Raw genomic sequence first — 24,284 nt, 5'->3', positions numbered from 1 at the left:
ATTTGACTACTTTCTGTATTAAATTGAACCCCTCCTCTCCCATTCATTAAAACGGTCTTTCTGCATTTAAAATTAAGCCATAGCTGATACTTGCGTGTAATCGTTGTTAACCTTAGCTTCTAAAGGACACATTTTACAAAAAAAAAAAAACAAAAACCAACAAAAAACATGGTACAAGTATTTTCCAAATGCAAAAGAAAAAACATTGTTTATAGCTATCTATTCAGAAATAACCATTTGGTAATGAATATTATTTAATACAGAAGATCTAATCTTTCCTTAAAGGTAGAGAATTTACCTTCCTTCAGGCTCGTGTTTTCTTAATAGGTTATTTACTACTTTCTGAAAGGGTGCCCCTAAATACAAGAAATCGTAGGAAGGAAGATGTAATTTCATCCACTTAAGGAATTATATCAGCTGTACTGAGAATTCTGCTCATGTTCACAACTTCATAATTTTAATAGGTCAGGAATGGGGTATATATTAGTGATAATCTTTCCTGGAAACATTTTTTTGAGCATTGACCTTTTGTGCATTGATCACGTGTCAGGCTAACACTGCAGTAACTGATATACATTCAGTGTCTTGTTAGTGCCTCATCAGCTCTGGAATGTTGTTGTTTTTCCCTCTTAAAAGCAAACTTACTGTCCTGGATAACTGAAGCCTCTCTCTAAGGAAAACGCTTATTTTTCAGAAGGAATAACAGTCTTGCAAACCTTATTTCCACTGTTATCTTTTTTATTTAAGTACTTTCTTGTATTTCAGAGGAAGATAAATAAGATACAGGAACTCAAAACCTGAGAGCACATGCTTTATCGTGCAAGAGTCTGGTTGCCAACAGCCTCCTGCTACAGGGACATAAAGGGTCAGGATACAAAGACTTGTCTTCCGTTTGTTAAAGTGTGTACTTGTTAGTCAAAGCCTTCAAAGAATATTTAACCCAAATAATGCTAGATCTTAACAGAAAACACACAGGGGACCTAGACCTTGTCCAACTATCTGTGTGCTGAGATAATGCAACACCATCTGTTTTCTAACTTCAGATAGGTGGGACCTTGTGGTGCTGCTATGCAAAAAGCACTTACTCAACCAGCCCATTAGTCTGAGCTTTCTTCCAGAATTCATGTAAAACATTTTAAATATAAAGATATTAGCAAAGCAATATTTTCAAAAGGTACACTGAGAATTTATACTGAATTAAAGCTGTACAGAGGATATATAGTAGCAAATAAAGACTGTTAAGCCTATAAAATGAGGTTGCAGATTCTTCTGCTGTTGCACTAGCCCTCTTTCTTCTTTCTAATGATATGCAAAACTCCTATTTGTAAGTTAAGGCACATTCACTTTAGGATATTATTGTTTTTGTGTTGTATGTTGCTTGATTATCTCCACCTGATCTTTTTGAAGCATCTTGGGCTGATGGCAGTAGCTCAAATGACAGTGAAGCACAGCCACTATGAGAGAGGAAAATGACATGAAGTTAAGGTGAGTTAAAAAAAAAACAAAAAACTGTAGCAAGTATGCATGTTTCCACCTTTAGAATAATGAGGAAAGTCTTAAGTTAGAGAATCATAGAACAGCCTGAATTGGATGGGACCCACAGAGCTCATCAAGTCCAACTCCTGGCTCCACAAAGGACCTCCCAAAAAGCAAACCATATGCTTGAAAGTGTTGTCCAAACACTTCTTGAACTCCAGCAGGTTCCCTGGAGAGCCTGGTCCAGTGCCCGACCACCCTTTCAGTGAAGAACCTTTTCATAACACCCAGCCTGAGCCTCCCCTGCCATAGCTTCATGCTGTCATCATTAAGAGTGCCTGCCCTTCTGCTCGCCCTCCTGAAGAAGCTGTCAGTCATGATGAGGTCTCCTCTTCTCTAGTCCCACAGAACCCACTAGTGACAGGCTACCAGCCCAGTGTTAACCACATTTACTATAATGTTTTGAGCCCAACCCATCACATCAGCCACTTGTTCACCTGTTGTATTACGTATGTGTTCATCTAGCTGTATGCTAGACATTTTGTCCAGGAGACTGTAAGAAATGGTATCAAAAGCTTTGCTGAAATCCAAAAAGATCACAACTGGCTTCTCTTGGTCAACCAAGATGGGTGATCTTGCCATAAAAGGAAATTAAGTTCGTTAAATAGGAGTTTCCCCTAGCGAACCCATGTTGGCTGTGACCAATGACACAAACTCATATGCATCCAGCTGGAGCAGCAAAATCTTGCCCAAGTTTGGGGTTGGTTGGGAGTTTTATCATTACCACAGTCATAGTCCTCTTGCTCAGGGGTCCCAGAGTCTATCATCGGTGTTGAAGACAACAGAAGCAGAGAAGGCATTAAACTTCTCTGCTTTGTCTGTGTCCTACTTGTGAGGTGACCATCCTCATCAAGTAACAAACTAATGTTATCTCTGGTCCTCCTTTTGCAGTTAACATATTTAAAACCCACCCTTTTTATTGACCCCCATAGTACTGGCCAGCTTCAACTATTTGAACTTTGGCCACACAAATTTTCTCCCTACAATGGCAAACAGAATCTCTGTAGTCCTCCCATATCGCCCAACCTCAGTTCCAGGGGGCCTCACACTTTTTTTTCATGCCTAAGCACTAGAAGAACCCTGTTCAGCCAAGCTGACCAAATAAATATTATCACAGGAGTAATTTTAGGATATTGCCTGAATGATTTGATTATATATCTCAGTTAAGGCAGAGGAATTTTGGAATGATGGGCACGTTCCTCTTTTAGGTCCAGAAATAAGTTAGGTTCAGGTAATAAGCAAGTCAAACACATGCAGGAGGGTAGTTTTCTCCTAGCACAGTCCTCTGCAGGTCACACATGGTGAAGAAAGCTTATGTGGTCAATACCATGAGTCACTACCATGCCTACATTTTTACTGTGTTACTGACAGAAAAGGCAGAGAAGAGACGTGCATACGTTTCAGCCAACGTTACTTCCAGTAAATCACGAGTGACTTCTGGTTAAAATAACCCATCCTGAATACGATGTGATGTAGGTACGGTTTAAAAAAGGCTAATCTTTCTTCAAGCTGCTCATAAATACACAAGCTATATAAATCCGTCATACATGTGAACACATAACCAACCGTAACTAGTCAGAATAGAGCAGAACAGTCTCTGCTGTTAATCCCCACCACCCACCCCAAAAATAAGAGAACATTTTAGAGCTAAATGAACTTACAGTCACGAGGTTCAATTCTATTGTTCCAGTTTTCTCAGTATCCAATTTTCTAAACATTTCTGTGGTAGTAGAGAGAGATGACAGACAAGAATGAATACAGGAACAATAACTGGAAAGATTTTCTCTTCCCTGTGAGGAATTTTTTCCCAGATTACAAGTTTATGACAATAGTCTACAACCCAAGCCAGAAAGGGCCACTATGAAGTCACCTCACTTCAGACAGAAGTATTATAACTGCAAGACAGTGTACGTGAACTACCTGCCAAACAGGCAGAAAAGGAGACTGAATGTTTTTCATGGTTCAGTCTGTAATATTAACACTATTTGTCAACATAAAGCTATTAAGAAGCATATTTATATTTTTAAATCAGCATTTAGTTGTGTGCATGGAAGACTGGCCCTGATCCTGCAGCCTGGCCTAAAATACTGATGCCTGGTTCTAGAAGTAGCATGTGGGATGGGCTGCAGGATTTGTATCTCAGCTTTGAAGCTGCCTTGGTTCCAGTACAAAACTTTCTGCATAAAATAGCCTGGACTTGAAAATGCAAAGCAGCAGAAATCTGTTTAGTTATTAAACCTGTACGCACTGAACAAGGTTTCCAGCCGAATCAAACACCGGACAAAGTTATCAAAGTCAATGATGAGATCTTCGTCAGCAAAACGAGCCACGATGATTTGATGCAACTGGCAGTTCAACTTGAACCCTAAAATACAATGACAAGGATTTGAAACAAAACAAACAAATGAAAACAACCGGGGGAAAAACAAACAAACAAACACACATTTATACACTGCCAGAAATTCAGTGAGCTACTCTGGGTTAAACTCTCAAATTCTGAAGAGTATCTACTCCATTTTGGAAACTCTGCCAACAACCTGTTCTGCACTTGGAGCAATATGAACTGTGACCGTGTCATGTATGCTCTTCCTCTGGTGTGTGCTCCCCCATCTGCAGTAGCAAACTGACTCTTCTACCTCTGTGAGCATCACCCCTTGGACTAGCCACTTCCACTCCCTAGGTCACAGTATCCCTAGCTAAGCATCTAGACTAAACGGAGGCCTTTCAGGTCTGAGAACACAAGATTTTTCAGCTCATAAGTGATATGAGACCAGTGAGCATCTGTCAACTCAGCTTGAAACTGATGTAAACCCTGAAAAGAGATAGCAATATGGTTGTATGGATCATAGCAACACGATCTTTAAGGTCCCCTCCAACCCGATCCATTCTACGAATACAAATACCTGCTGCTTCCAGTGCTCTCCTCATCTCATACGAATTCATGGTACCAGATTTATCCACATCAATTTCCCTGTAAATTTTCTGCAGGACACAAAATGCAAAGTCAAATGTTGTCAACAATTCAGAGTGTGTTTTGGCTTTAGTCAGAAGACTGAAGGCAAAGCTGATATAGCCATGGGCACTGAGGGCTAAAACCTTGGGGACTGAGGACACACGATGCATGGTGGGAGGTGAGTTCTGAACCTGCCCAACAGCGTCCCTGCCTTGGGAGCTGTGACTGCCACCCAACTTCTGGCCTCAAGCAGACAGCGGGCTGCCAAGCAAAACACCCCAAGAAAACTTAATTTTTATTTCCTACTGCCTTATGTTTTGGTGGACTCTGTTTGGGGGGAGTTTTTGGTTGCACTTTTGGTTTTGCTAGGTAATCGACTTGGTCAATTAGTAGGACCGATGTGGGAGTTAAATAACTCTGGGTTTACTATATACATTTAACTGCTGTTCTTGTTTCCTTTTCCATTCTGCCCTGATCCTCAGAAACTAACATCACTAGCAGGGGAGAGGCTTCATCTCTCTCAGACTGAAAGACATTTACTGACGCTTTGATTGAGTAAAACACAGTTTGCAGTGACCATATACAAAGGTGCAGCATACAGAAACTCACAGTTAAACTCTCTAATACCTATATATTGTACGAGACAAAGCAATCTACGACCACCTACACATTTTATTGTATGTTCGCCCCAAAAAGCTGTCTTACCTGATATTTCTGAATCTTTGTCCAGAGTGTGTGGAACTCCTTCAGTCCCAGTTTTCCACTCCCATCATTCTTGTTTGAGTCAAGGTAATCTCTTTGGAAGGAAGGAAAAGGATTTTCCCTCTCTGTGCTGGGTTTATTTGCATGGACACACATGACTTAATTTAAAAAAAAATGCAATTAAGAAAAGGATGCAAGTCCTCTCTGAAGTGTACATTTTTTGTTTGTATGCTTTGTTTGAACAAACTTATCCTGTAACTACACAGCTGTTCTCCAAGGCTTCTAGTCTTTCTAAACCAATAAGGTGACTGATTAATTTAAACTATGATCAGTTCAAAAGCCCTTCCTGCTCCTCCTCTAGCAATTTTCTATCTCTTCAATACACATATAAAGCAGCAGAGATGATGCCATTTTGCTCTGCATAGTTGGTCAACCTCTGCAGTTGTAGGTGCATGACTTGTAAGTCTGGGTTATAAATGGGAAAAACCACAATCAAGCCTTCTATTTTGAGATTTCTTGCACAAACAGCTAACAAAAGAACTTGGGCACTCATTGATTCTCTCCCTAAAACCACTGAAGAGTCCCTACTGAATGCTGTATTTTACACCAAATTGTAGCAGGGCATCAATCCGTTTTGGTAATTTTCCCTTTTTTCCCTGAGTACACAGTTCAACTCCCGCTGTACAGAGAAGCCAGACACAGCTATTCTTAGGCTTGAGACTTTCATCCTACACTTTCGCACTTATTCTTAGATGCAGAAGCTCCTAAAAGCCAGCATACTCTCTGGCTCCTGGTATTTGTTTGCCTCATTTTCTATTTGCCAGGTCCTTTTGATGTTGTAATGCCCTTACTAACCCCAGCCAGATAAAAAAGCAGTTAAGTGCATGTTCAAACTCTATCAGCCAAGGCTATTCGCACCACGCTGAAAGCCAGTGCCTTCTCCCAGCACAAACTCTGTCACCAGATAAACCATAACACGCAACAGCTGGGAAGACTTTAAAGCAGATGGCCCTGTCTGGAAATGGACTTTTCCACCACCCAAAAGGATTCGCTTACCATGGTCAGCAGCTAAAACAAGGGCTACCATTTTTATTTAGGGGAACCAGGGCAAAAATAGCTTTGCTGCCTCAGGAGGCACCGATATATTAGTATGGACCTGCTGCTGCAAAGGCAGCAGCTCACCTACTTCAGGCAGAAAAATTGCATCTAGGAACAGCCTTAAAGGATACATCTAACATGTCAACCATTATTTTGCATGTCTCGATACTAAAGCCATCAGATTTAATATCTTGGCCTGTAAAGAAAGAACAAGAAAGAGGATTATTGTTTCTTAATATTGTTTCTTCTTTCTTCTCTTTTTTTTCGCCCTTTATGCAGAGGCATAGACGGACTCTGCAACTACACAAATTGGGATGCTAACTACAGTCACTGAGGCACTAGCAGCAAGAGGTGCCCTTGTGGCCATCACCCCACAGTGCTCTCACAGCAGGATTCTGCAAGGATGTAGAGATGGCACCAGCTGGTTTGTCCGGTAGCCCAAGTGCCAACTTACCATGCAGTGTTTCATGTCTGATTTGAGTCCTGCATGATTCAATACCAAGTAGCAGCAATAGCATCCCTTGATTACTATCAAGCTCTAATCATAGAATCATCTAGGTAGGAAAAGACCTTCAAGATCCTCAAATCCAACCATCCAGCTTGACCTACCAAGTCCCATCACTTAATCAGTCCCTCTTGCTGGCAGTCAATTCCCTGTAGCAGGCACTGGGATAAAAGGCACCCATATGCACCAGGTATCCAAACACACCTCACTGAAGCGCACAACCTGTGAAACAGCTCAGGCACAGTCCAAATTTCTCTGCAACCCCCTGAAGGAGCGGAACGTGTGGCCTTGGCCATATAGACAATCTCTGCTCACGTGGTGCTCTCACGGCCACAGCAGGGACCTACTGGTGTCCAGCTGAAGTCACTGTTGGAGCAAGGTACTTACGTTTAGCCATGATTTTATTCAAGATACTGCGCAGCTCGAAGGCAGAGATCTCGGCATCCTGTGGAAAAGAAGAAGCCTTCACTAGGAGCTGTGGACACCATGTCATAAGCATCCTACATCTTTGGGTTTGGTGGTTGAGATTAGCATCTCTTGGAGTTTCTGTCAGTAATGTGGGTCTACCTTTACCTCCCACGAAACCCACCTGCACCACGTGCATTGGACAGTTTGGACCCCACTGGCCCTGAAGTGGCTGAGAGCTGTTCATCTTACCCACTCAGCTGTGCCCCCAGTTAAGACATAACAAAATACTCACACTTCCTGCTAGCTGTCCAAAAAGCTTTTTGAAGCTAGGTTCAATGTCATCTTCACTGATCTCAGTCTAGAAGAGAGAGACAAACGCAGAATATGGAAAGGAGGAACTTTTCTGCCTGAGAAGGACTTGACACATTTCCTTGCCCCCAATAAAACACAATTTAAATGGCAAAGTTGAAGGTATGGAGTGCTTTTACTTTGATTTTAATCATTTTTTTTTTTTTAGGGGTTCTTCAGAATGCTGGTGTTGCAAACACTGCAGGAACTAAGAACTTTTGCAGTGGCTTTCACTAAAAAAAAATTAAAATTACAACCAACAACAGAACTTTACTGTTGCTGCTACTACTGTTGGACTAGCTGTCCTCGTTTTAAGAAAAGATTGCAAAATTTAAGCTCTCATTAAAAAAGAAATCCTGTAGACATACAGAGACACATTACTAGGCAAGACATTCTCAGCCCTGGCAAGACTGAAAAAACAGTGATCCAATTCTTATTCATGGAAACAAAATCCCATGCAAAAGCACACCTATGGCTAAAGGCCTGTGCTTCCAGGTTCCTGAGAGCAAAGGGAATTTCCCATGGCTTCAGTTACGTTTGCAGACAGCACCTGATCCTGGGCACCTGGAAGGTCCAAGTTCACCATCACAGAAAAGGGACAACATTTGTTTCCATTATTGCTTATGTCTCTCTTTTTTGGACATTGAACTACGCATATCCAAAGATTTGTTTCCAAAGTGGGATAACAGTTCTTGAAAATGCCTGCAAAAAAATGTCACCTGACTGGGCCATGCAGGGAACAAGACAGTCCAAACCCATTTATTTATGGCGAAGGTATCTCAATTTAAAATATTTAAGATATACCTCTTCAAAATTGGCCTCAATTTCATCATCTATAACCCTAGAAAGATAAAGAAACTGATATTAAAAACAAAAAAGTCACTTTTCTGATACCTTTGCTTCAATATTTAAACTCTTTTAATTATGGTAGTAACAATGCATGTCCAAAGCTGGAGTGATGAACCACAGACACACAGCTGGCATCCCATTTTTTTCACTGCTATGGAAAATATGCAAGGATAGATTATAGAATAGTAGAAAGATTAGTGCTTGCTGGGAAGTTGCTATGGAAGACCCCATACCCCTTCCCAGGGCCTCAGCCCACATGCTCTATAGGATAAGACACATCTTCAGCTAAAGGTGTGCTTTCAACCAGCCCTACTGAAACCCAGTTTAGCGTTATCAAAGATAGCATCTGACTGAGCAATTCATTTGAATTTTTTTCCAGCATGATTTCAAAGGTGCAAGCTGTTTCTTGTGGTCAGTGTGCTCACGAACAACAGAAAGCACATGTGTTGCTCCCTCTCCCTGGGGCTTTTTTGTTTGTAACCTGTGCTCTGGGACCCAGCTGGCTACAGTCCAATGACTAAACGCATCTGCCCAGACAAGAATTACCATAAAAAAATAACAATTCATCCCATTCCTAGTAAATAATCCGAAGTAAAAAGCTACGTACTTTGAGTTCGCATTTTTTTCAGAGAAGACTCGGAGGCAGAAGTCTCCATTTTTGTTGGGTTCGAAGGTAGATGGCACAACAATATATTCTCCTGCAGGGAGCTTGAACCGGTTCAGCACTTCTCGGAGGTTGATAAAGGTATTGGATTTTTCTCTTGCTTTGTTTGTCAGGAAAAAGTTTTTGCTCAGATGAATATTTGTCTGGCCAGAAAACTTATGAAAAGCAAAGAAACAGAAAACACACTGTTTGCATGTATTTGCATTTATAAATGACAAATAAAATAGAGATGACAGCTAGGTCTGAAAAGAAAGATGTCCATTCCTCCAAAATGAAAGAGAAAAGAGGAAGAGAGCAGGTGTCTCACACCACAACACTCCTGAGCTGTGGGTGCAAACTATCTCACTGATCATCTCACTAAGATATTCAGGCCATGCTTTTATTTTGCAGATTGTGAAGACATTTGGCAAACTCTTCCATAGCACATCTTGAAGGCTGGATGTCTTATGGCTGATGTCTCTGCGAGCCCCAGAGCTGGTGCCACCAGGGTACTGCAGCTCTGCTCCACCTGCAAAGTCAGGCTGCCTTCTGGCAGAGAGCCCAGTTATGCAGGGCTCGGAGAATAAAATAAATGTTGCATATTATAAAAGTGTATTTGGAGTGTGACATGCAGAATACGCAGGGTTTTAATGTCTGGCTGTCTCAGATCTAGAAGTAAACACTAGCAATGCGCACTGCTCAGAAACCTCCCCTTCCCCTCTGCCCAGATTTTTAAGAATGCAAAACCCCTCAGACCTGTTTGTGGTGATGTTGGGAGAGGAGAGTTAAGGGACTGTAGTGTAGTTCAAGTCTTTTTTTTTTTTTTTTTAAATGCAAATCGGGTTTTTGAACCACTATGTTAAGAGTTGAGGGGCTGACAGAATATTGGTAAAGCATTCCAAAAGCACAGCATTTCCTTTCTGGTGAAACCATGTTTTACATAACAGCCACTTATGCCACATGCTGTTCCTGTGCCTCAAGAGGGATTTGTGTGCACCCACGCAGGTGCAGCAAGCCATGTCCTGAGGTCACCCTGCCATTTTGCTCAACCTCATTCATTCTTTTGAGGAGCAATGACCCAGAGGTGTCTACAGCCCTGCCTCGTATTGCACAGCTATACCACCCCTCTCTGATCTCTGGGGCATGCTATTAACCACCTGAAGGTACAACCTGAGAGAAGAAAAGAAAGACAGTGCTTAGGGAAATGAGAATAAACACCTCTGTGGAACATTAATTTTGTGTCAGGCGTGAACTCTGTTGAAACCAGGAACAAGTGTGGGTCTGGATTGTGAGAAAACCCACAAAAGAGCAGCTTTTGTGAGTTTCTGCCGTACAGAGAGCTCTTACCTCAACCCAGGACATTTTGAAAATGCAACATGGGCTCAAGCCCACCACCAGAATAAAAGGCCACTAATTTTAGGCTCTGCATAGCCAATATGGTCCTTCAGTGAAGGAGGATCCTCTTAACTCTTTCTTCCCACAAGTCATTCAGCCCCAACTCCACACCTTGAACGCCAATGCACACTACGTACCTCTGGGGGCACCTGCAAGGAGAAAGGAATGGTGTTATTTGTGCATTGAACAGCAGCTCCAGGGCTACTGCTTTTCATTGCTGGTTACCAGCTACATCCAAACAAGAAAAAAAAAAAAAGAGCTTGAGAGTGAAGGTGAGTACTGAGCCCGTGTTTCCTTGCAGTTTTCTGCTTCCTTACAGGATCAGGGAACCTATTTCTGCATTAAACCTTATTTGCCTCTGGGTACCAGATACTTTGGAAAACCTTTCCCTAAGCTGGGATACTGAGAAAGCAAGCAATTACATATATCACCTACAGCTACAGAGCAAACCCGCAGGCAAGACCATTATTCCTACTTCCAGTGGCAGGTAAGTGCTGCTTTGTACTTCTGAACAAAATGTCCTGGTTAAGGAGCTACCACAGACACACCCCTGAACCTTTATTCAGCAGAAACAGTTCTGCAGGTGTTTTAGCTGGTTCTGCTGTTGGGTACACACTTCCCAACCTGTGTAGGTGTCCCAGCGAGCGTCACATCCCTATTACAACTGCTCTTCTTCAGCCTCTCTTTACCACAGCCTGACAAATGAAGCTCAAACTGTATTTCTGTACTTTACAGGTGTTTTTTTTTAATTTTATTTTAAAAATAATTCTTCTGCTCCTCCATGTAGAAGCACAGAATAATAGGTGGGAGGTGGTCTCTGTGTCATCTGGTTCAAACCCCTACTCAAATCAAGGCCAATACTGACGTTGGATGGGGCTGGACCTTGGCCAGGCTAGATTTGAATATCTCCAAGAACACAAATTCCACGCTCTCTGGGTTCCTGTCCCTGTGCTTGACCAGTATTTTGGTGGAGGTTAATTTTCTAAACATCTAAGTGGAATTTTCCTCGCGTCTGCTGGTGTCTGACTCAGCCCTGCTGCGTTTGGGTGAAAAGCCCAGTTTTTTTTTCCTTTTCCTCCCCGTGTACCTTACTTGCCTCATAAATTGCAAAGCCGATAGTGTGCATGTCCTCTCCCATCTTCCTCTGCTTCCTCCGATGCTTCTGAATCAGGCCAATGAGGAAAGTGCAGCCCCTCTCAGGATCATCAGGATCCTCATCTTCTTCCTCCAGCTTGATTAAATACTGTGGATTCGTCCAGAAAGTGTCTGGGAAGTGGATTTATGCAAACTGCTCAGAGCCTTGTTTATCAGCACGGCTGCCTTCAAAGATGTCAGCTAGGACAGATGCAGCTCTGGCTTCCAAATCAAGCTCTGACAAACACTCTCCTCCCAAGCCTTGCAACCACAGCAAGACCCTTATCAGGGAGCTATGTCTTCCACGAACTTACACTTTTTGGACATCAGTCCCCACTACCTCACAGCCACATCCACACTACGCCCCAAACCAGTGAACACGAAGGACAGGAATTTGCAGCAACAGGCCGGGAGGGATATGTCAGGCATGCAGGGCTGACCATGCCACAAAGTCAGCACCAGGTCAGATCCAGAAAGGTCTCTCACTGCTTCACCAGGACCATGGCTTTAACCCAGCCCTTTGCACTGGGAGAACAACCACCTGGAGACTGAAGCTCCCAGAGCAAGAACAAGCAGGTGAGCAAGCATTTCTCCAGGAGAGCAGTGACACCACATTCTTACTCGGGTAATTCCTGCAGCCCCCTGCAGTAGCTCCTCGCCTCCAGTTCCCATCCAGCTTCAGCAGGCTCCACTTCTTGTACCTGTCACTTGCCAGGGTATCTGGAGTCAAATTGCAGATCTCCAGGCGGGAGTAATGCCTCAAGAAGTCGTTGAACGCCATCCTGTGGGAGGCAATGCCACAGAGAGCATCTCCTTAGCATGGACAGTTTTTCCAGCCAGCCACCTTCTCCATCTTCCCCCTCTCCTGCTGCAATTTAGCACTAAGATTTTGGATGAATTTGCTCACTCATTTTGGAGAGTGTGGTGGGAGAAGGTACTACGTGTGGGGAAAAAGGCTTACTTACCAAAACTCCCCATCTTCGTGTCTCCTTGTCAGCCGCTCCCGCACCTCCGGGTCAACGCCACTCCAGTTTGGGCAGCTGAAAGACAAACCCACATTAGCTATAGATTAGTAAAGGATAAATCCTAACGTAGCTGATCTGGCACAACAATTACATATCCTCAAGTTTTCAGAAGTTCACCACTGAATCTGGGCTGTTAAAGAAGCAGAAACTACACAAACGCTTGCAGGAACCACCAACCAAATCACTGCAGCTAGCACAAAAGCAGGCGTTTGCACAGAGGGTGCTGGACTGGTGGGAGACACAGTGGTGGGATGCTTCTTTTAAATAGCTCAAAGTGATCATCACAACCAGCAGGAATAGATTCATATCCCTGCAGCCAACACTGATAGGCAACACGCAAACCTCTGACTCACTTGTCATTCCATTTCCCAGTCCACTCCACTTCCCCCCAGGGATTTCGGATTCTGATCAGCCTTTGGACACTTCCTCTGAAGTTCACCTGAGGGGATCAGAAATGTATGTAGAGTTACCCAGGGACTCAGCACTGTGCTCCCCTCCATCTTTCTAACAGGAGTTAAAGGACATGGCAGAGTAAATATTTCAGTGATACACATGACAACGTATATACACAAGCACACACTCAGCTAGTCCACAGACCTAAGTCCTGAGTCAAACTGATTTTGAATGAGCACCCAAGCATGTCCAGAGAAGGTTTATGGCATGCACAAATCAAAGCTCAAGTCAACCAAAATATCCATTTTGTGCTGCTAAGGAAATACCTCTTAGAGGATTTCAAGCAGAGGTCAAGTAAAGCTACTACAAGACTGGCAGAAAGCACGTGCAAGGGGATATTTCTCAATAATCATTGTCTTTCTATAAACTGCCCGCTCACGTTGAAATGTTCCCCCCCGACCTGAACTGATCAATTACAAGGGACGGGGTACTCAGCGTGGCCCTGGTGCCACCAGCCACAAGCCCTCTGACCACTCATGCGACCCGCAATGCAGCAGTACCTTCTTGCTCTTTGAAGAGGCCCTGGCGTGTTATCTGCTGATCGCTGTGCACACAGAGCCCGGGCCAAACAAAGCTTTAGGAGTTTCAATAGGAACAGCCATTATTTTTGGGAACACACAGCACCAACTGGAGGCAGGAGCTGGGGCACTGTTAGAGCTTGAAGCAAAGCAAACAGCAGAGAATAGGCAGAGCACAGAAGTCCAGGGATGGGGCTCCAGTGTCCAAGATGAAGTCTCCTTACAAAGCCTGCAAATATCTCCAAAGGAAAAGCTTGCATAAGTCACGTCCATTTGTGAATTAAGGCCAAATTCCCTCTTCACTGCTGCTGCTGTGAGAGGAGGACCAAGTACAAGCACACCAACCTGCCTGCTAACACTGGTCACCCCCACGCAGCATCGTGGCTGCTGACTAACCGCATCTCACACTGTTTCAGCGACTTCACAAATAATGACTGAGGTGACCAAAAGTCCTTTACACATATGAAGGAAGCCATGACCTGTCTGCTTTCTTCTGGTTTTGCTCACCTTAACTTCACCAGTCACCTACTCTTGGATAGGTACCTGCCTTTCAAACACTGTGCTCTGCTGAAAGGCACTGCTCGCTATTATTTACGGGACAAAAATAATTGATTCTTTTTTTTTTTTTTTTTTGCTTGGCACCTGTCTCACACACCTTGCTGTATATTTAAGGCTGCCCACTACAAAGATGCGTTGAGGACCACATTGCCACCAGAGGGTAGTGTGCCCTCTGCAGACAGCTTCCCACCTCCCTGCTTACTAGGAATCAGCAGGGAATATATACACATATATATATTATATTATATATATGTGTGTGAGCGTGTATATATTATTTTATATAGTACACATATATTATTTTTTTGGTCAAAGACTCCAAGAAGTCAAGTTTGTGTTTTTCCAAAACACACAGATTAACTCCGTATTTCTTCAGAAAGAGACTCAAAAACCTGGTTGTGCAAAAAGCGTTAGACTGAAGAATTTGTGTCTTTGAAGGCAAATCTGTTGCTGCTACAGCCCAGGGAGGACTATGCTGAGGGCTTGCTGCGTTTGACCCTGTCAGGGCAGAGCACCTACCTCTTCTGCCCCAGTGACAGAGTACGCGTGTCCCTTCACCAGCTTCTGGGATGTGACTGCCTCCGTTTCGGCCGCACTGGTGATCTGGAAGAGCAAAGAAACTCAGCATGCCTGGTGCCAGGGGACTCAATGAGGTGAAACTCCAGCCTCTACAGGACCTTTCATCTCACTGGGATGTGGCAGGGGTGGTTTGGCTGCTGCACAGGAGCAATGAGAGCAATCCAGAGTGTTTTCAAGGGACCAGCAGGAACACAGGGGATAATCAGTCTGAGGCTGCCAAGGTGTCACCAGGGATCACACCCAGATCCAGTAAGCCCCAGTGCTTTGCTTCTAGGTCAAAACACCTCCTTCAGCTCCACAGTGGGGTGGGAAGCTCCCCTTCCCTTCCCCAGCATCCTAGGACCTGCCACACACAGTGACAAGGGAGAAGGCTGCACTTTGAATGCCACTCATACCTGAAGGCACATCACTGTCTCTCCTTTTTGTGACTATTGCAATAATTGTGCAGTCTGGCCTATAAAAACTGCAGAGAAAATCGCTTCTTGCTAGAAAGTGACTGCTTGATATCCTGCTCTAAAGCCACTTCAACCTCTATTAAACGTTTGCAATTCTCCTTCTACCTTTTCAGAAAATGTATGATCTTTAAACAAGCATAGCTTAATGCTTAAACAAGCTTGATGCTTAAAAAAATAAAAAAGAGGGTGGGATCTAGCAGACAGGATTCCTGCTGCCAATTCCTGCCCTATTATTGATCCACAGAGCTTAACTTGTGTTTCCCTGTTTCTCTGACAGACAAGAAGAGATTTTAGAGGATTTTTCAAAGACTAAAGTCACCAATAATCAGTTTGCAATATGTAAAGTGTCAGCAATCACCCACAAAGGAATATGTTTACTTCCCGCCACCCCCAGCGAGAGATTTGTACCATTCTGGGGCAAAAATCCAGATGTCAGATTCTTGTATAAATGTAGACTAGCAAAACAGGCCTGTAAAGTCCTGTAAAGTCACATGCTGACATTAACAAAGTGCTTGTCCTGCTGTGAAGTTTTCCTCTCTTATGACTCGGATTTAACATAAAAACCAGGAAGAAACACCTGAGTTTGCATTATGAATGGAGTTCTTGTCAACAGTTTACCTTCCCTTTAGCCATAACTAAGATCTAATCTCCTTTGAGCATGTTGGTTACCATAACAATACTCAAATTCATCTCACTGACGCTAAAAGTGATGCTCAATTGCTGTAGGCATAGCCAAAGCTCCTGTTATAGTGCAGATTCAGATTTTGGCAACATGCTTTCTGATCAAGCCTTCAAGTGGCTGGCAACAGCCCTAGCCTCCCTGCTTGGAGAACATACCCCAGGTTGTTTTTTTGGAACCTTTTGGCACAATCCGTGCAACAAACAGGCTGTGAGCTGAGGTTGCTACATCTGAGCACAACTGGAGGAACCATTAGCAGCAGCTTTCTGTCCAAAGCCACTTAGCCTGTGATAACCTGCTGCCAACAGTCTTTCTTGAGAACAAAGACTTCGATCAGGATCCCTAATGAGTTACCCATATGGTTCTTCACCATGAACCTATGAAACAGCAGTAACTTTCGGTCTCAAGGAAGAACAACAAGTGAGGCAATGAGCTTTTACAAATGAACTAATGAAATCTATGATTCAACCTATTCTCTGTTCAACCTTTGACCTGTGTCATGCACAATGGGTCAAATTCTCCAGGCATAAGGGTGAGCAGAGAACTGGTCTTCAAGAGGCAGAGGAGAAAAACATCCTCTGTGCACCTCCTGCAGATGGAGCACAGGTCCACCTTCCAGCCAACCACTCATACAGCAGCCAAGCGTCCAGCAGTAAGCACACTAACTCACATCGATGGAGCAGCCCAGGAGAGAGCCTTTCTCCAGTGCTTTCTGAATGATTTTGAAGAGGTTGGGTGGTGCCTTCTGCAGCTCATACCATTCTGCAATTCCACCAGTGAAGTCCTCAAAGCCTTCAGTGGTGGTGCCACCAGAGAGAGCCTCATACGATCCGTTCAGCCTGCATGAAAACACGTGCACACACATCAGGTTCTCTATTCTCCTTTTCTCTTGGAGACAGGCATTCAGTTGTGCGAACTGTCACAGCATTTCTGCTTCCAGCAGCACCGTGGCAGCTACAAATGCGTAGTATCTGCACAGTGGCAGATGCTATGGTGAAACAGAGGCACGAGGAGTTCTCGAGCAGAGCACAGCAGCCTCCCTTGCCCGAAGATGTCCACCCTGGCCCTTACTCACTTGGCATAGGCCTTCTCCAGCAGTGCGCTCCAGAACTCACTGCCCTCTGCTGAGTGCACGAAGAGCAGCTCCCCGTTCTTGGTGGGCAGCCGGTCATCCACCACAACATCCACCCACTCCCCGTACTGCCAGAACTGGAAGAGAGCGCAGACACCTTGTCACTGTCCCATGTCCACCAACACCAATTTCCTAGAGGAAAAGCAAGCCTCCTGGCAGTAATTTTGCCAATGCTGTACATGTCCTAAAAGCTGGATCTGCAATAGAGGACAGACCCCAGAGAGAGATTCTGCTCCCATGGCTCTTTGATCAGTGGCCTTTTTCCTTCCACCATTGTCGCTCTCCTAGGGTTTCTCTGTTTTTCAGCCTGTCTTTTCAACATTCCTTAACATGTTGCAAGAGGTGCCCCACAAATAGACCTGGCCAACCACACAGGTTCCTAGCCAGCAGCACCTGGGGGAAGGCAAGACCCCATTTTCTTCATACCTGGAAGTGGAAGATTCCTGCATATTCATCCTGGAAGCTTTGGTCGTTGGGAACAACACGGGCCAGAATTTCCTCATTCAGGGTGAGAGAGGCAATAGCTGCCAAGAGCCAGCAGTCCCCTGTAAGAAAAAAAACAGAATCGACAACTCATTATTCAAAATTATTCTCTAACTTACGTACTGCATAGGGATTGATCATTTTAACTAGCATGAAGATCACCATGACTGCTGAGGCGACTGATCACCACTCAGAAGATGAATCGCTGCAGCCGTGATGAGACGATCTCTTCCATCAGTTTACCTCTGAAACAGTACGTACGCAAATACATGCCATTTCCAGGCAAACGTGGTATTTCATCAAGACCAAAACAAACAAACAAACAGGCAATCAGCACCCATGCTGGGACTATTCAAAAGAAGATTTAATATTCAATAGAGTACCTGCAGGTTAGGAAGCAGCATGGTGAAAAGGCAAATGGCAGGGACTGTGGGCACACACAGGTACTCTGAGGTACAGTTTTTTCCTCAAAAGACCAGTGTTTTCTCAAGCATAGGCTGCTTTCTTTTCCGTCCTCCATGCTTCATAAATGCTTATTCACTTGCCATCTAGAGGTCTACCCTAGGGATGAGCTCCTTGCCAGCCTCCTACCAAACAGGAGCTCCTTTGATTTTATACACCTCTGGAGGCTCTTGCTAGAGACCTCTTCGTCTAGTCCAACATCCAACTCTGGCGCTGGCCACCAGAGAATCAGGAGAGCTCTGAAGGCAGGCACTGTTTGCCAGTCTTACACACCTCTTCGTCCTTCTTGGGATGGAGCCAACATACACCAAGCCCGCAGGCCAGAACCCCAGGGTCCCGGTTGCCTGGACAGTACTTTTCCACACCATCTCTTACGGAGCAGGAGACTGCAACTGTATAAACATTACCTCTGTTTTTCTGTAATTATTTTCAGAAACAAACGTTATTTTAACAAAGCGGCTACCTTTCAGTTCAGCCATGGGCATGACCCTCTTTCCTGCAGCTGCACGAGGGCCTTAGTAGTGACCCTTCATGGCAGTTCTTACAGAGGAGGACGTTACAGGGCTCTGCAAGCACACTCTTGGATCAAAAGGGAACGGGACTTCAACTGCAGCCCAAGCCTGTGCTCTCCCATGCACGGCCTGCCCACACAAAGTGAAGGATTGCTGGGTTTTGTTCGTTTGTTTCGACAAAGGTGTTTTCAAACAAACCTGGCAACACAGTAAGCACCTGGGAGACGATGCCCAGAGACCTGTTCGGTACCAAGGATCCCTGTTTTATTAAATCTCCGAAACAGATTGTGAACTTCAGCACTTGTACAGAAACAGAGTCCTAGAGACAACTTGCTGCCAGAGAACAACCCTGGCACTGTGGAGCTCTTGCGTGGCTGAACTGAATTAATTCCTTACCACCTCTGAATGAACACCTTACCACCTCTGAATTAATACCTTATTGTCTCCTCCCCTTCCTCCTTAACATTTTTTTCATCCCACTGGCACTCACTGCACAACAAGTCAATTCATTAACTCAGACAAAAAAGTCCTTCTGTTGGCTTACTGAGTTAAAGGAGGTTACCACAAGAGAACAGCGGGTTATTATGGACTTACAGTAGAAATGTTATACACCAGAGACACTGTGGGCAGTGGGAGAAGGGGTTGGATGTACATATATACACGTACACCAGACCAGCAGCCTAAGCACAGCAAAACGCTGCAGGAACAGCTACAAATTAGGGTGTTTTTAAGACTAACATAATCCTAAAAGAAGAAAGAGAGCTGGGATCTTCATCCTCTCATTTGTGCTGCTGCCCCTCAAGCAGGAACACACATTCATACCTGGGGAAAGTCAGCAAGCCTCAGTGCAACATTTAATTTCTAACAAACAGGCAATCTCAAAGCACCCTGGACACTAGGAACATTTGTGAAACACATCAAAAAAAAAAACAAACACAAATTGATAGATTAACTGGTCTCACCTCAGCACTGCTGCCAAATAACCTACCAGTCTCAGAGCTACAAGTCCCTGGATTAAAGTTTATCAGCAGGACTGTATATAGGAGCTAGACATGTCTTTATCTGAGCTGACAGTCCTAAACTTTATAAGCAGCGTCCAGAGTGTATCTACACAGCAGAACAAAGTTGCTGCTGCTCCTCCTGCTGGGGGTGTCTTTCCTCCCAGTTGCTCAACCTGTAGCATAAACCTGAGTTTCACATACTGCAGAGCTTTGCTCAGCCAGGCAAACCTGGCCCCTACAAGAGGCTTCCAGAGCATCTGACATTGGTGTTACTAATCTCAGAAAAATCAAGGAGGACTTCTAAGCCCTTAAGCACAATTTAGGAAGAATTTTCTTTACTTTCCAGCTGTCCCATCAAGACAGACAGAAGAGAAGAAAACGGCACTTTGTTGTAAAGCCTCTCTGTTGAGCTTTATACTGGTTGGTAACAGGGATCTGGAGTCAGACAACCACAGATCTTATCCTGGACAACTCTGGGAAGTAGCTTCTGCCTTCTAAAAGGCAGATAGAGTATGTATAAGAAGACTCACCACCCCCCGGTTTCCACATGTAAAAGTGCTCAGCAGTCAGGACATAAGCTCTGCCTTTCTGAACAGACATCACTAAAAGCAGACCCGATAACTCAAAGCCTGAATGAGGACAGATTTTGTGAGGGTACACAGAGTTTTAGCCTGCAGTAAACAAGCCTGAGTAGGGTCTTTACCAAGTAGTCCTAGCAATGAGAGCTGGTACTTCTGTATGGCTCTTGACAGTGGCTTTCCTTAGAGAAGTGAAGTCCAAGAGGCAACTAACAGACAGGTCCTGCATATGGAGTACTCGAAAGGGCTGTCAGCCAGGCTAGGCTAATCACAGAGAATGTGTGTAAATGCACAGTAAAGCAGGCAGAACAAAGTTATGAAAAAGGGAATATTATCACGTTGTGAGTTTATTTATATTAATGAGAAGTAGGATTTTTTTTCTTGCTTGCTTCCTGTGTGCTGCTGTCAATATTTTATTTCTTATTTCTATACATTCACCTATTTATTTACCTAATCTCCAGCTATAAACAATGTTAACAAAAAAATGCTATGGCAAAGCAAGCATACATAGCCACAAAGTGTTTGGTTTGAAACAGGCGATTCTGGAGAGCTACGAGAGGCAAAGCTTCCCAGTGAAGCATCTGGAGGGAGCAATGGGAGGGTAGCCCACGAAAGAGTCAAAGGGGTGCCATGGACCCCATGCAAGGGGTCAAAGGAAAAACGTACATTCATCCAACCTCAAAAAAAATATTTTAAAACACTCATACTATAGCTTAGCAACTACATCAATGGCTGAATGTATTTATATTAACGCCCTGGGACTCTAGGAAGCTGTCTGGTTAGAAACAATAGGCTGTGGCAACACACTAGCAGTACAGTGGTTCCCAGTGTTGGAAAAACATGCATATAATTTTCTAAATTCATCCTACTGAATGTACTATCTTTTCCACATGTTTGTATTGAAGGAGGAGCCATCTGTGTCTAACAGCAACTAAGAGATACTGTGCTCTGTACGCCCCAGTGTTGTGATACCATGGTGACATCCCCTCCAAAGAACAGGGTTAAGGGTGAATAAGCTTCCTCCCTGCAGTGACTTTGGTTTCTTCCCTCTGCTGTAATGAGTCACCAATCCCATTTGCAGCCGTTCTTGGCCAAATACCATAATTGACTTCAGACCTGATACTGCAAAACTGATTCCAAAACTGTCTTAAAGAGCTTCTTATAAAAATCAACATTCAAGAACGGAATAAAGGATAACCCAAAGCTGAAGGGGAAGAACTTCAGTGTCTAGTGAAAGTAATGAGCTTATTGCTCTGCGTTAGCAATCCAGGATGCCTTTTCTGAGTCAGAGCATCATCCAGCACCCATCAAAACCAATGAAACAAATCTGTCGGCTGCATCTGGCCCATAGACCAAAGGCTCTTGGGTAAAAAAAAAAATTTATGACCTCCGCTCACTGATAAAACTGTTTGGTTACATGGCCTGTGCCAAGAAGCCTGTCACAGCAGGGATGGGCACATGTGCTTTGGACACCTGATCTGACCCTTCAATACTCTCAGATGCTCCGAATGGCTTAGCAACAGCTGTAGAACTCCCTGTGAGCACAGGTCCGTTGCTTTGTGGTCAAGCCTTCCGGGTGATAAATAGACTACAAAAGTTTTCTATGAAAAAAGAAGCATAATAACACCAAGTATGGGTTTCTAAGAGCACCTGAAGTCTTCCAGTACAATGTCCTCCGGAATATCCCAAAACATGATGGGACATCAGTGTCAACACACGAAGTTCTAGCAAATGTCTCAGTATAAATGTGATTGTCGAGTGAAGCAGTGGCAAAAAAAATGCATTTGCATGGGACAGTTGTTAGTCTCACTGCGTGAAAAAGCACAGATTCGGCACAAGGTCTTAGTAACTCGATGGCTATGCAGAGGAAAGATCAATAGCATCTGATTTTTAATCAACAGCTGACACAGAAGACAACTCCTCTGCCTAGATTCATATGAAGATAGTGAGGTGAGTCACAGCAATAGTTAGTCACGTTGAAAACAGGAAAACGCACACGAACACTAATACCCTCCTATTCAAATATTATTTCAGGAGGTAAAGGAATACAAGCTGTGACTCAGTTCATGTTCTTCGGTGGTACAATACAACCTCATGAAAACATCTGACTGGCAAACTATGGCAACAAATGCTTTCTTCAACTTACAGCAAGGCTCAGCATTAGCAACAGCAACTCCACAATTTGAAAACTAAGTTACTTCCCCCCCCCCCCCCACAGTACTGCCGCTTGACAGCATTGGAATAGAAAAGCTGGAAGCCTGCAGAAGGCAGAAAGCAACTAAGTGCCTTTGGAAATGCTCATCTCTGCAAAATGCTAGCTGTTGAAATGGAATGACAATAGACTACAATTTCAAGTTGAACAGTAACTTAGCTGTGAAGTTTCACAACAAAAATAGAGGACAGGTATCTGGCATGTGTGTTATGCACCTGAACATGCATTATGCCAAAGCAGTCATCGTGTTACCAAGCAGAAAAAGAACACATGAAGGAGGCTGACAGAAAGCTCATAGCTTGCTTTTCTGACATAGGAATGCCAGTGACACGCTAAGGACCTGAGACACACAACGGAGCCTCATCCATGCAACTGGTGATACTGGGGTATGAGGAGAATTGAATTGACAACGTAAGGGTTTCGTTAAGTCTCAGTGCTTTTTATACAAATTGGATCTTACTGTTAAAGTACCAACCCGAATAACTTCTGAAAGAAAACACGAGCATGAAACGTTAGAAATAAGCTTCCCTATCCTAGTTTTGTACAATAAAACACAAATAGCTGCAGCAAGAACTAGGACTAGGACACAAAACTAACTAGCCACAACATCCCTAACTTTATGCTGATGACAAGCAAACAGACAGACCCGCCAACTTCATTCTTTTGCCACTCGCACTGAGAAAGCACAATGAACGGAACATATTACTCACGTTTCCTCACACTGAGACCAAGAGCTTTCCTCAACTGCACTATCAGTCGAATCCAGAATCCTGAAAGCTCTCCCTGTAATAAATGCTGCTTTCATATAAATAAAACGCTGCCGCACAAACTCAGTAGCATGCACGGCAGAAGCAGAGAGCTTGCAGGTGGGGCTGGGCATGCACGCCCGTTTCCCCCCAAACAGCCCAGTTTTGTTGTCCCTGAGAGCTGGCAAGCAGCAGGGAATCCCTTCTTGTGATTTCTTGTCCGCATTCTGCGACTTGCCGGGTTTGCAGGGCTGCTGCCTGCCCCGCAGCACGCTCTCTCGCTGGGCAAAGAAGCGCCACGCTACAGGCACAGCTGCTCTCCTCAGCAGCGCGCTGCCAGCAGAAATGCCGCTTCAACAGCAAGAACGAGACGCTGAGCTGCGGAGCACCAGCCAAGGGCCGGCAGCAATCAGAGAAGCACCGGAAAACCGCTCTGCAGCACTCCTGCTCGAATCCGACGTGAAGAAATCCGGTAGGGTGCAGGAAGACGTAGGCAGCACTCGGGTGGAAAACTCGGATTTCTGCGTCCCCTCCCCACCTTACCTAGTGCCCCTTGGCAGATGTCCGTACGCGTGGCTCCGCCGGCTATGAACTGCGGGCTGGCACACAGCTCCTGGGGACGACAGCAAGCCCGGCATCACTGCACCCGCGGCACCGGGGGGGGGGGGGGGGCCACCGGGAGGCACCCACCCGGGGCCGGCACCTACCGTGGGTCTGCGCCACTCGACGCCCCGCGTCTTGTAGGAGCTGGGCCCCAGCTCGTTGTACCCGAGCGCGGCGGGGCCGGCGGGGAAGGAGGGGTCGTGGAAGAGGCGCCCCGCCTGCAGGCACTCCTGCCGCAGCTCCCCGAAGCGCTGGCCCAGGTAGGGGACGGCGTGGCCGTGTCGCCCCGCGCCCAGCGCCGCCGCCCGCTCCTTCGCCAGCGCCTCCGCCATGCCCGCCATCGCCCCGGCCTGCCCCGCCCCGGGCCGGGCCCAGGCCGTCACCTCGCGTCACGGGAGGGGGGGGGGGGGGCGCGTGGAAATCAAACCAAGCTCTGGCGATACGTAAATGATAATCGCTAATATCGCACGCAGCATCAATCAGTTACAGTCTGCCGTGCTGGCAGTAAGCGCAGCAGGTTTTCCTGTCGCTGCCAGTGCTCGTCCGCCCACAGCCCTTCGTGCAGCCTGAACCACGCGCAGCTGGGGCTCTGCGAGGGGGGCTTCAGCTCAGGGGCGCGCTGCTGCCTGTAAATGCTGCTGCTGGCACCAGCATAACACTGCATTCCTCCGAGGGAGAGTTCAAACTGTTTGTTTCATATTTCAGGTCTGACTCACGTCT

General features: G+C 45.0%; 1 protein-coding gene across 1 annotated transcript; it reads right to left on the bottom strand.

Moving 5' to 3' along the window:
- Nucleotides 1-720: 720 nt before the first annotated feature.
- Nucleotides 721-24,206, bottom strand: LOC308192613 (calpain-2 catalytic subunit-like). The gene is made up of 20 exons (XM_080586391.1): nucleotides 23,669-24,206; nucleotides 23,505-23,574; nucleotides 17,394-17,512; nucleotides 16,911-17,044; nucleotides 16,506-16,674; nucleotides 14,642-14,725; nucleotides 12,950-13,035; nucleotides 12,537-12,611; nucleotides 12,193-12,353; nucleotides 11,525-11,703; nucleotides 9,007-9,218; nucleotides 8,355-8,391; nucleotides 7,495-7,560; nucleotides 7,182-7,239; nucleotides 6,421-6,485; nucleotides 5,195-5,263; nucleotides 4,440-4,518; nucleotides 3,785-3,901; nucleotides 3,198-3,256; nucleotides 721-1,454 (listed from the first exon to the last, which is right to left on the bottom strand). Exons 1-20 carry the CDS (start codon nucleotides 23,903-23,905, stop codon nucleotides 1,431-1,433), a joined length of 2,100 nt encoding a protein of 699 aa, XP_080442517.1. The 5' UTR covers nucleotides 23,906-24,206; the 3' UTR covers nucleotides 721-1,430.
- Nucleotides 24,207-24,284: the final 78 nt, after the last annotated feature.

This window comes from Anser brachyrhynchus (genome assembly GCF_964034855.1).
Source record: "Anser brachyrhynchus genome assembly, chromosome: 3".
Classification (NCBI taxonomy): domain Eukaryota; kingdom Metazoa; phylum Chordata; class Aves; order Anseriformes; family Anatidae; genus Anser; species Anser brachyrhynchus.
This window is presented reverse-complemented; position numbering and strand designations above follow the sequence as displayed.

What these genes read in the sequence shown, in the direction of transcription:
- LOC308192613 (XM_080586391.1), bottom strand. Translation starts at nt 23,905, where the DNA reads ATGGCGGGCATGGCGGAGGCGCTGGCGAAGGAGCGGGCGGCGGCGCTG. An exon ending in CTGGAGAAGGCCTATGCCAA is followed by an intron (nt 16,675 to 16,910) that starts GTGAGTAAGGGC and finishes GTTTTCATGCAG; the next exon opens with GCTGAACGGATCGTATGAGG. An exon ending in CACGAAGATGGGGAGTTTTG is followed by an intron (nt 12,354 to 12,536) that starts GTAAGTAAGCCT and finishes TGCCTCCCACAG; the next exon opens with GATGGCGTTCAACGACTTCT.